Source organism: Thunnus thynnus, chromosome 15 (assembly GCF_963924715.1).
Source record: "Thunnus thynnus chromosome 15, fThuThy2.1, whole genome shotgun sequence".
Classification (NCBI taxonomy): Eukaryota; Metazoa; Chordata; class Actinopteri; order Scombriformes; family Scombridae; genus Thunnus; species Thunnus thynnus.
The window spans coordinates 24,860,309-24,872,562 of NC_089531.1; the positions used below are offsets into that span (position 1 = coordinate 24,860,309).

The following is a 12,254-nucleotide window of genomic DNA, read 5'->3' on the forward strand; positions in this document are numbered from 1 at the left end:
AATCAAAGCACCACTGAAGAGTATGGCTCTGTGAACGTGAGAGGGAAATACCTGCCTTCATCACAGGATAAACAGCTCTCCATTTATTGCTGTTTGCTTTGGCTTTTAAGGCAGTGGATCAGCAGGCCATTCCAGGAAAGAAGCACATCGAACAGCACAGCAGAGGTGCAGTCATGCTTTTAATAGACTTTATGACTGTGATTTATCTCGCTGTTTCCTGTGTCACCACCATCTCACCTGACGACCCATTACTCTGACTGAATGACAAGATGATAGAGTAATATCACAAATGTTGAGGACAGCAATTTGCACCAATGAAATGGTTATATTTGGTTTCAGCTAGGTATTGTCCTGATTTAGAAGTAGATAAAGCAGAAATCTGAAACAATGAAATCTGACAGTTGAGATGGAAATGCAGTTTTTGCCATGCAGAAACTGTTCAACCAGTCTACCTCTTTTCCCTTCTCCATCTAGAATTGCAAAACTGATGACTCATGTTGTCTGAACACTCCAACAATGAGGCTGCTTGTCTCTGTGTAATAAGAAGGAAAAAACAGAGGTTCTTTTTTTAGCTTGCAACACATTTGCTACTTGCGCATCAATCCAACCAGCAAGATGGAACAATGCCTAATGGTTCTGGTATGGTTCTTATGACAAAGAGCCCATTAACTAGAGTAGTATGTCCTGGTGGGAGTCTCACAATGTCATACACATGATTATAATGTTAAAAACCTAGCAGTCGTACAGGAAAGAAGCAGCAGCAAAAGGCTAATGGACTTCATCTGGAGTATGATTTGGTGATTATGTTCGGGGATATAGAAAACATCCGCCACTTTAGGATAGAAAAAAAAAAGAACTACAGAAAATTACGCTGTTATTTATAAACAACATCTTTATTTAATCAAAGTATCTTTTCTTTCAGGGTCAAGTAGGAAATAGACTTTACAAATACTTTACAAGTCAGTTGTTTGATTGAAACTCATGATAAAAGCATCACTAATACAAAAGCAAAAAAATTGGGATGACTGTCACTGCAAAGGGAATAAAATGTGTTTTGTGTGTAGAAAGAAGCTGATGGTAAAATACATGGAACATCTCAACACAAACCTTCTCTCCTGCCTTGGGATATTAACTACAATTATTTATTTTCACAAACTAAATGCAAAGGAAGCATGATCTTTCACCAGTTACAACTCCTTCAAATGAGGGAAAAACAAACTCAGTGCTATCGGCTCTAAATAGATGCCAAACTTAATAGTGAATATGAACAACCTTGGTACAAATTTTACGCTCCATCTAAGTTGTACTTGGCAAGAATGAGACTGAAGCTTTTGAGCTTTCCAGAAATCCTGTAATGTGTGTTGTCGGTAAAGTGCACACAGCACGGTCATATGTACCAACCAGGCTGTATCTGATGCTTTAAACCAAAAGACACCAAAGGCATGAGATGCTGGTGAGTCCTGCTGTCTCTGCTTTCCACTTCCTGTGGACTGAAATGTGAAAATATGTTCTCAATAAACAAATGTATGATTTTCTCACCACTAGAGGTAAATGCATTTAGTTTTGATTTTGTTTGCCAGGGTTTTAAGATGTTTATCACTGAGATTTCTGCTGCCACCATAATAAAATGGAGGTTAATGGAATTACATTTGTGGTGCTCACAGCATTGTAATATTTTAAATTCAACTACTACTTCCAACTACTTTCTACCAAAGAAACAGTCCTAACACAGACTGATGACAGTGAGGTCTATGGATTATCCAACTACGTTACAAAGGACATTATGGAAAAATGCATTGCAATTGAACATTTTAAATGTAATTTTTCAATGCTGTGAGTGTTCAATGCAATGCCATTAAAGAAAACAACCAAATACACGAGAATGAGGAAAACACCTTCACACCTTTGACAACACATAAAAGTTTGGACACACCCATTCCTTTGAAAGTGTGTCCAAAGTTTTGACTGGCACTGTACATACATTTAGAAAAATACACCTCAAATAAGAAAAGCAGGCAAACTGAGAAAGATTTACCAATATGCTGACACATGCGCGGCGTAGAGTAACACTTCAAGCTCTGCACAACTAGGTGATGAACACCCTTGTAGCAAACTTTAACTGTATAGCCAATCTCCAATATCTTTATCAAAATGTTAAAACTAAAATAAACATTTTCCAAAAATGACCAACAAGTTTTTCATCAGTGTGCAGGGTCCCACAGAAACGTTCACTCTTCTGTGAAACTTGCAGTGTTTCTCTATTTGCACATTTTTTTTTATATCGTGTGTTGTCCAATTGGTGAAGGTGTTTCCCATTTTTCTCATGGTTTAATTTTTTCCCCCCTAAATGCCGCAGTGTGTTGATATCTCACAGCCATGTTTTTTTTTTTTTTTTGCCGCAGAGAGAGAAATCTCAGACAAATTTCAGGCCCTAGAGATAAAAATCAAAACTATCTGCATGGCTAGATAGCAACATAGGTGAGGAAAAAATGACTTTGTACTTTGGGTGAACTGCTCCTTTAAAACAGCAGCATTTAGCAGGTTATTTGCTCCAGTGTACATAAACAGAGGTCTAAACTGAGTGACTGTCCTTCCTAACTGTACTAGGAGGGACAGCCAAAGTGGTCTGACAAGGGAAAGTAGAGCTAACACCTGTTGCCATATGAAAAACAAAATTAAAGGACCAGTGTGCAAGACTTAGTGGCATCTAACAGAACAGGCTTGGCAGAAATGGAATATAATATTTATAAGTATGTTTTAATTTGTGTATAATCCCATGAAAATAAGAATCGTGTTTTCATTAGCTTAGAATGAGCCCTATATCTACATGGGGAGCGGGTCCTCTTCCACAGAGCCCACCATGTTGCACTGCCATGTCTCTACAAGAGCCCAGAATGGACAAACCAAACACTGGCTCTAGAGAAGGCCTTTTGTGTTGTTCATGAGTTTCGCGGCCACCGTATGTTCTTTTACAGGCTTGGATGGGGAGGGTTAAAGGAGGGGTATTCATTTGGTTGCAATCTGCAACCTCACCGCTACATGCCACTAAATGCTACACGATGGTCCTTTAAAGTTAGGTTCAGTTCATGGTAATAGTGCACCAAGGGACCATATATTCACAAAAGACATTATGTTATCAAATGTACAAACACTATGATGAGGAAGAAACGACTGAGGAAAACACATTCAAATGTCTAAATCCGCTGGTTGCATTCATGACCCTTAAAAAAGGAGGCCAACAGAAAAATAAAACTGGAAGTCAAGAGTAAAACATTAGCTGCACGCCTTGGCAAACCTATTCCAAACTCTTTGGCATGTACGACCAGCAAAATTTAAGGTTTATAATTTTATCTTTTTTTTTCTCATCAATATAAAAATCGAAATAGAAAAAAGTAAAACAAAAAAAGTATCAAATTTAATGCTTCCTACAGTTTGTTATCTCACAATAAAATGTTAACATCAAAGTGTTTTATGCCAAAAAGGCTATACTGTATATCAATGCTACAAAAAAATCTAAGCCTTTATTTACACAGCAACATGTCATTTCTGTACAGGACATTCATTTTTATTACAGCACACATTCATGGCTCATACATCCTAAGTACACACAGATTCCAAAGTGGAGAAAATAGGATTTTTAGGTACCACTTTAAGGGGCGATGGGGGCCTTTTATTTGTTGTCCTTTTCCTATGAATGAGTCCCTTCCTTTTCCACATCACATAAAGTCATTCAGCTCTGCCTCCAAGGCAGCAGCCATCTCATCCGCCTCTGAGCTGCTGCCCTCCTCTTCCTCGTTGGACTCTTTGGAGGACTCATCGGCAGAGTCTGCCTCCCCCTTGTCCTCCATGTCGTCGTCCACATCTTCCTCCTCTTCTTTGGCATCATCGTGCTTGCGTTTGTGGCCCCTAAAGAAATAACAAAAGATGATTTAGAAAGGGGATTGTAAACCTTTAATCTCAGGACTCTTCTGCTATACTGCTGCTGCCAAAAACAGGATTTACATTATGCATTTAAACAGATTGCAAGCATGAACATGAAGGTCTCTAAAACTGATGCCAAAATGCTGCATGTCTTTTTGCTTTGTTTCATGATAGAATGAAACCAGATAATGATAACAAAACCACAGACAACACTTAATTTAAAGATGAAATGACAGAGCACTAGCGAGAAAATGTAGCTAATGGCTTAGCTTGACAAACCGATTCCACAGTTTATAACTTTGCTCATTGTGGTCTGGGAATATCTAGGATGAATAAACTGATAGTAGTGGTAGTAGATAGGTAGTTTTTTAGCTGGCTAACAGCTAGCTTGGTAAGCTGGCATGTTGCCCTGGAAGTAGATCCCTATGAAGTTCGCTACAACAGCTAATCCAGGGAGCTAATTTCTGTGTTTACTTTTGGTCTCCGAGATAGGTGTTTAAAATGATTTATGTAAAATTAAATTTACTTGGGAAGCTTTTGGAGGCTTGCGCTGATTGCCCCGATATATGCTGTTTTGCCAGTTTGAAAAATACCAGAATCTTTCTTTAATATACACAACATGAAGCCTTCCCACATCTGATGAGATGACTGCATCTCTACTGGCTGTCGATGGTATTTTTTAATTAAAGGGGCTTGGTGGTTGCTCTGAAAAATCAATGTTTTCCTCTGAATGAATGTAAGGCAATCAAAAGGCAGAGTTTTAGTATTTGTACAGGAGTTTGTTGAGGCACGAATCACATAATCATCCAAACATTTGCAGATTAGTCCTGTACATATCCAGACTTAAAATCTTATGGCAAAAACTAAGCTCTCGAGATGTAGTTTACAAATTTGAGTTTAAATAATTAACAAAGAGATAAATATAAATCCAGTTGTTCCACTGGCATATGAAAGTGATATACACTATACCCCAAGATAAAAACAGAATACACATAAAAAGAGAATAATTTGCCATATATGCTGTGCCCCCTTGAGAATCACACAATGCAATTAACAAGGGTTTGTTCTCTATACTGACTGTATCCACTGTGCAGCCACCCCACAAAGGTCTCAGAGAAGCTAAGCTGCTACAAGATGGAAAGGCCCTCCAATGTTAAAGAACAAAACAGTACTGTGGTGACAAAGGATTCAGAACAATTGGGAAACCAGGGAGACGGAGATGGAGGAGACATGAATGAAAGGGGAGGAAATGGAAAGGGGTAAGTATGGTTAGGAAGAGCAAAGAGTATAGGAAAAGAAAGAATGGACTGGGAATAAAGATTAAATCTCATAAGGTTTGATTGTAAATGGGACCCACAACACACTGAAGATTCAAAGCACTCTGGAGATGAAGATTTGTGGGTTACTTGCTGTCATACTTTTTGTGAACAGCCGGGTGCAATGACTTACCAACACGTAAACCCCTCTAACAAACTGTGATTCTACATGTCTGTTCATGTCTGAGTTAAAGGTATACTATGCAGGATTTGTGTGTGTAGCTGAGCCCTGCCCCGGTCAAGGCAGACACACAGACGGCAGAGGAGCAGCACACAGCAGAAGAGAGAGACAGAGAAGCGGGGGAAACACTGAAGCACATAAAAAAAACAGCAATGTAACCTGGTTGCTATGCTACAACTCCTGACCTCACACCCTGCGCGCTGTTATTGGCTGGGGGCTACGAACCCACTGCCCAGAGGCTGACGCTCAGAAACATCCCGAACACGGCAAAATAATAAGAAAATACAGGCAGAGGGCAGGGTCTCTGTAGATACATACACCGCCACACACTTGTGGATCATAAGTGATGATTGAGAGGGATTTCTATGAGTCTATACATTGTTTTTTTTTTAATGAAAATCCTGCAGAGTATGCCTTTAAACAAACAATATACATGTTGATAAGTGAGCTTGAGAGATGTTGGTATATATATTTTTTAAACTTTGGACAGAGCTACGCTAGTTGTTTCCCATTCTTCTAGTTTTTATGTAAGCTAGGCTAACGATGTACTGACTCCAGCTCCATAATTAACACACAGACCTGTGAGAGGTATCAATCTTACTATGTCTCGTTCAGAACAAAAGCAAATAAGCGCATTTCCCAAAATGTTAAACTGTTCCTATAAATATTGTCTAAACACAAGCAGCGATACTTCTTGTGCTGTGGCAAATGTTTAGACAATATTTTGCCTCAGTAAAATACAGTCTAAAAGAAGAAGAAGAGCAAGTAAAGAAAAGTAGGAATTTGAGTAAGCATTTGATTCCAGCTTTTGGTACTTGACAGTTTTTGATATTCTGTGCTTCGGACACATTTTGGCCAAAAAAAAGTGTTGATACATTTTGGCAGTGGTGACTAAAACATAAATTAATTTTAGATGTGTATACTGGAGACACATTTTCAAAGAGGGTGTGAATGTAATGAATGCAAGCCTGTTGCTGTAGCTCAAGTGTATTCAAGATGATGGCCAAGAAAAAAAAAAAGAAAAAAAAAAAGGGAAAGCGCACATTCCTAAGTGGCTAAAGAATTCTTTGATATGGCTGTAAACATGCCATCCCTCTCTCCACTCCGGCTTCTCCATGGACACCCTCAGCAGAAGGGCTTATTAGCATGATGCTAATGAGGTGTGTAGAGGTTTTGTATGGTTATTGTGGAGGTGTGACACCGGCTCCACTGAGTGGGACCCCCCTCATTCAACCATACCGCTGTCAGACAGCCTCGCTAACCTCTCATAACAGCAGGTCTCCGGCTGTGTGCTCATTAAAAGGTCAGATGTCGGCTAATATAAGCGGAGAGGCTCGGTGACATGACAGTTACAGTGGACCCCTACAGACCGTGTGGTGTGTGTGGGAGGGATAGGGTTGTGTTTGTGTTACAACAGTACAGCTCTGAATCTCCAAATTGACAAGAAGTAAAATTTTTAGAGCCATAAGATCGAGGTACAGTGCTCAGATGGTAATGTGAGGCTGAGCGGGAATGGGATGAGCGATTAATGATTTCTTTGGCGAAAATGTGAGGAATTGAGGAAAATCCCAATTTACCATCATCAGTCTTACTATTTCTGCTACATGGGCTGGTTAATGACACTGTATGAGTCACAGCAAATGCAGAGGAAGGGTAAAAAAATTGGTGCGTGTGTTTTTACACCAGTACCCAACCATCCCTCTCCCATTTCCAAATATTAACAGTGGAGACAGCGGGGGGTAGTGGGGGTGAGTTCCTCCATTGCTTTTTGCCTCGCATCATTACATCCAATCTAAATCCATGTCTATTAATCCACCCACCAACCCACCCACCCACCCACCCCCCACGCACACACACAACAGCTCCAAAAAGGGCTTCAGCTGTAATCCACTTTTATTAGATTTTTCCTGGTTTCACATGCTTTGAAACTACACTGCTACAAAGGGAGCTTCCTGTAGTCAACCAGTTTATTTACATTTTAGGCATTTTAACTAACACACTTTAGATAGTCTCGTCTGCAGTGAATGGTCTTATCTTGAATTACATTTTGATTTGAATGATCACAGTTAAGCCATTATGCATGAACTACAAATCAACATTACTGGAGAAGGAAAGCAGTAATGGAGGTTTGATTTTAGTTCTGATGAGAAGTAGGGATACATCACTCTGATTTGCTGGATTGGGTTTGGGGCCTGATATTGACCTTATTAAGCGGATTGGTTAACATACCTGATCCACATTAAATACAGTTTCTTTGTCAATGTCATTATGAAATACGTTTTTTTGCTGTAAATTCATTAAATCATCAAAATTTCAAATGGGTACAGCAGGCCGCAGACGGTGAGGGAGAAAATGTCAGATCGGTGCATCCCTAGCAATAAGCAGCAGAAAGAATATGGCTCCCAGTACATGTGCTCAACTGCATTGTTGGATATTTCTTGGCCTGAGCACCAGATTTGTGGCTGAGTGAACCACGTCCTTCATTGTGTTGCAGTTATTAGTTTCATTCACTTTGTACTCGACATCTGGAAAACCAGCAGGGCCTTGAGGAGATGACCACTTGCTCTTGGCCAATCTCCTGTTCTCTCTTGGCACTGTATCTAAGCAAATCATATGATGGCTGTACTTCTTGGCAAATAAACCAAAGAACGGCAGCCTTGGAGCCTTAATATTCTCCACAATGGGCACTGATGCAAACAGCTGTAGATGAGTATGTGGAACTGTGACAATACTACGTTGGGCGTAGTTCCACTCCTGCCAACTAGAAATACAAATGGCAACCATTCAACATCAAAAAGAAGAGGTGTTTTTTTTTTTTTTTTTTTTTTTTTAAAGTTGAACAAGCCATCAGGGTGTCTTTATATTCCTTTAAAGAGGAATTTTAAAGATGCAGGTAGTGACATCTGTTTTGTTTTTGTAGCAAATGTGCAGTCGGTGGAGACTCTTGCAGACATAAGCAAAAATTACATCACAAGGACCCTTGTGATTATAGTTCTCTACAGGATGTGTTTTTGTTGTGTAGATTTCATAAACAAATACCTTAAATTATGGCTCAAGGAAATTGTAATTTTTGATCTAATGAAGATCTAATTTAAATCAAAATGTTTTTATCAAAATTGTACGAATGTAGCTTTGCATGTGCAGGCACCTTCTCTTATTCAATATCACTTCCTAGCACATAATCAACATCTCTGCAGCTGCCTCTGAACTCTAAAGTAATCATTACCAACTCACCTTTCTGTAGGCCTGAGGGGTTTTTGGGGTTTGACGAATTTGCCCTTCAAAGCTAATAGTTGTGTCTAACATTCCCTTCCCTCATAAAGGAGTAGAGTCCTATTGTTTTAAGTGGCTCCCCTGGAAAAGTCGCCAGCTGAGCCAAGTACCAAAGGTGGTAACAAATCAATTGGGGAGAGATGAAAGTGAGAAGGTTCTCCAGCTTGAGAGACAAATAAGTGAAACTTCCAGAAGTTTCTCCATTATTTTCTTTCATATATTAGACACAGTGTGAGTACTCAGATAATAGGATCGTATAAAACACTTCCTTCATTTAAACATCCTCATTACTGGATCTCATTTTGGCCAGCAAAGTTGAAGATGTGGCTGTAAGAGACAATCTGCCATCACAACTTAAGAAGAAAGTTTATAACAATGTACCAATAAGTTGTCCCACTTCCCACCATTTTTCAGTGAGAGAGTTTTTATAAAACCGAAATGTTGGCTTGTTCGGTAGTTGTGAAATGTTGACAGATGAATGGATTGAGCCAAGAGTTTGCTGGCTCTCTGCCCTGAGAGAGCACTTTAAATCAAGCTGCTGTTGATGACACAAGAGGTGAGGCGGGCCTGACCTGTCAGGTAGTAATCATCAGGTGGGGCTGTAATTATTTATGTAGTTATCTATTAGGACCTCTATTTAGGTGAAAACTGGGACCAAACCAAATGAATTATTTGTGAAGTCCTCTCCAGATAGTTTTGGAAATAAAGCTCATGCAAGGAATTCAATTTGGCTCTTGACAAAAATGTGTAATGCCAGAAATGCCAGTTATGAGGGTGAAAAGGGTAATAATGTGTCTGTGCTATTATAGACACAGATGTTGAGGGCATTACTTTCCAATGTAATTATCTCCATGTACTATGGGAGTGTGACTGCATTAGGGGTGTCAAGAGGGCATGTTACAGAGTGCCTGGTGGTAAACAAACAGCCTGCAGCTACATCCGCCTCAACACATCATTAGAGATACATAAGTGATATAAAATGGCTTATATCGCTCAGGAAAAGTATATCCGCCTGAAGTTGAAATGCATTTTCATGAGACTGTGTGCTTCAGTTCAGACAGTACCAATGTGGCCTAGGGGAGCATTCAGAGGAACTAAGTTGGGAAAGACTTTACAGAAATGGTTGGGCTACAGTTTAATCTTGTGATGCAGTGCACATCACAAGGCAGAGTAACTATCTCGGCTGATAAAGACGTAACAGCAAGCTCTTACTCAAGTCCAACACTCCAAACTCTACCCAAGGCCACCCAATCTAGGACTGGAGAGGAAGGAGGCAGAGAAAAATGAGGAGAGGAGGAGGCCCTGTAAAAAGCAGAGACTTCAAACGCTTCTGACAGCTCCGTGGAGCTCTGCTCACAGCAAGAGAGGAAGGAGGGGCTGATGGAGAGAGGGAGTAAAAAGGCAAATGGAGGAAATAAAGTGTGAAAGAGGGAGAAACAGAGCAAGAAAGACAGAAGAGGGAGGTAATGAACTAAGTAATGAGCTGAACTTTTAGGACTCAGACTTTGGTTTCTTAGGAAATATTTTAAGAGGCATGGAGCAACATCTAAAAAGGTCTCATCCCAAAAGATCTTGCTAAACAAAGAGCTGGATGACTAACCAGAACTAAGATCAATGTGGTATCCAACTACACTCCTCAATCGCTTTCACTTTTGACTTTTTGGGTCAATTAGTTACAGAAGCAGTTAATGTCTCTGTGCTAGCAAACTAGAAATTAGTTGTCATAATGGACTCAGTCTTTACTGCTATTAAGTTATTGCTTTGAAGAAATAACCTAACAAGGGCAGAATGGATACTACTCAGCAATGCTGGCACCCTCTGTCCTGTATCATATTGCTTCCCCCCACTTCCACAATCCCATATCATTTACAGCAGATGTGTCAAATACAGATGGCTAGATATATAGACTCACCTCCCCCCTGTGCATTCAACAGCTCCAAATGCAGAGAGCAGATAAGCAGTGCAGTTAAACGATTGTTTTTAATATTATCTTCCCCTGCTGCTCATTATGTTATCTCACTATGAAAACTGACAAACAGAGAAGGATAAAAGGATAAGAGCTGGCATGGGGGAAGGGAGGGTTTTTATGAGGGACGTGTCAGTTTTGCTTAGCTGTGCTTCAAAAACAAGTTGACTTTCAACAGTGTTGCAAGGAAATAAGAAACAGAGATGCATGACAGCGCAACAACAAGCACTCACACAATGACAAGGTAGTTTTGAGGCCACACGCTTCTAAGTCTCACTTATGAAATACATGCTGAAGATGTTTAAGAGAAACATTGTTCAGAACTAAAATTTTTTTTTTTTTTAATCAGAGCTCACATTCACTCTATTAATTTCCATTGGCCAAAAGACTTCATAGTATGTAGCTGATCTTAAGCAACAGGCTGATTAATTGTAGCTTTGTTGCACCTAGAGACACTGGCCCTTAGAGAAAATTTAAAATGATAGTCTATGAAGGTACTTAGTACTTCTTAAATAAAAACAAACAGTTTGAGGTTGACACATTACTAATTTGTGTCCCGTCTGATTCTCTGCTTTTTTGGGTTTGAACCCCTGACTGAGCCCCCAAATTAAAGCAGCATTTTTTTTTGGCCACTTGGGGGCAGCAGAACAAACTATAAAGACAACACTGACATATTATCATACATGGTGAACACTGACAGTTGCCTATATACACATGTAGCAAACACAGAGTAACACTAGCATTCATCTCTACTGCTGTCAGGCTGTATACACAGGATTCTAAAATTTAGAAGAGCTCGCTTTGGCAGAAGTTTTGTACCTTTTGCCATAGCAGCAATGAACAAACTGCCTCGCTGTCACGGTGTATAGATCAAGTCTCGTGTGTGTGTGTGTACAGATACATGTATAAGTGTTGGTATACTGTCTTCTCCATCCATCTGTCTGAGTCATGTCTGGCCACACAAATGTAAGTAAAATATTCACTCTCCTTTCAGTTTGGCTTTGGTATCCTGAGGGAAATATCTGGCTCTTTAGTTGCTAAATGCTCAAGGGTTCAAGGGCTAGTAGCTAACTTTGAAACTTTATCCTGCATGGCTTGTATTGAATGTAATGGGTGGAACTTATTGGCTACAAGTGGCTCTCTGTTTTGTCGCTTTCTGTTTTGAGTTGTAATCTGGTTGTCATGCTCTTTGGATACACTGTCCCCCAGACTACAACCAGTCATTGTGTGGAGGTTATGAGACTAGTTGGTTTTTGTCATTATGTTGTGGCCTAGACATAAATACTGGAAATCATGAATGTAAAATTGATATACAGTACTTTGGTGGATACTTTGCAGCGTCACAGATAAAACAGGTGGCAGTTTTGATATTAACATTTAACTACTTTTCACATAAAATGCAAGTAAACCAGGGTTATTTTCCTTCATAAAGTTTCAAAAGACTATACACACAGAGTGAAAAAAGAATGGTATTGTCCCAGAGCAAAAAAGTGTGACAAAGGTGTGATGCAGTGTGTCTGTATGATTCACTGTCAGTGTCATTTATATCTCCCCAGTCACCCATGTCTGCATCAAACAACATTCATCTCTGGCTCAG

The 12,254-nt window shown here is 39.7% G+C and overlaps 1 protein-coding gene across 1 annotated transcript in view; it reads right to left on the minus strand.

Annotated features, from left to right (window-relative positions):
* Window positions 1-874: 874 nt before the first annotated feature.
* Window positions 875-12,254, minus strand: part of ctdp1 (CTD (carboxy-terminal domain, RNA polymerase II, polypeptide A) phosphatase, subunit 1) — a 73,115-nt gene continuing 61,735 nt past the window's right edge. The window contains exon 13 of the mRNA XM_067611516.1: window positions 875-3,906. Within this exon, the coding sequence (XP_067467617.1) occupies window positions 3,717-3,906 (190 nt within the window). The 3' untranslated portion in view covers window positions 875-3,716. The remainder of the gene's footprint in view (window positions 3,907-12,254) is intronic.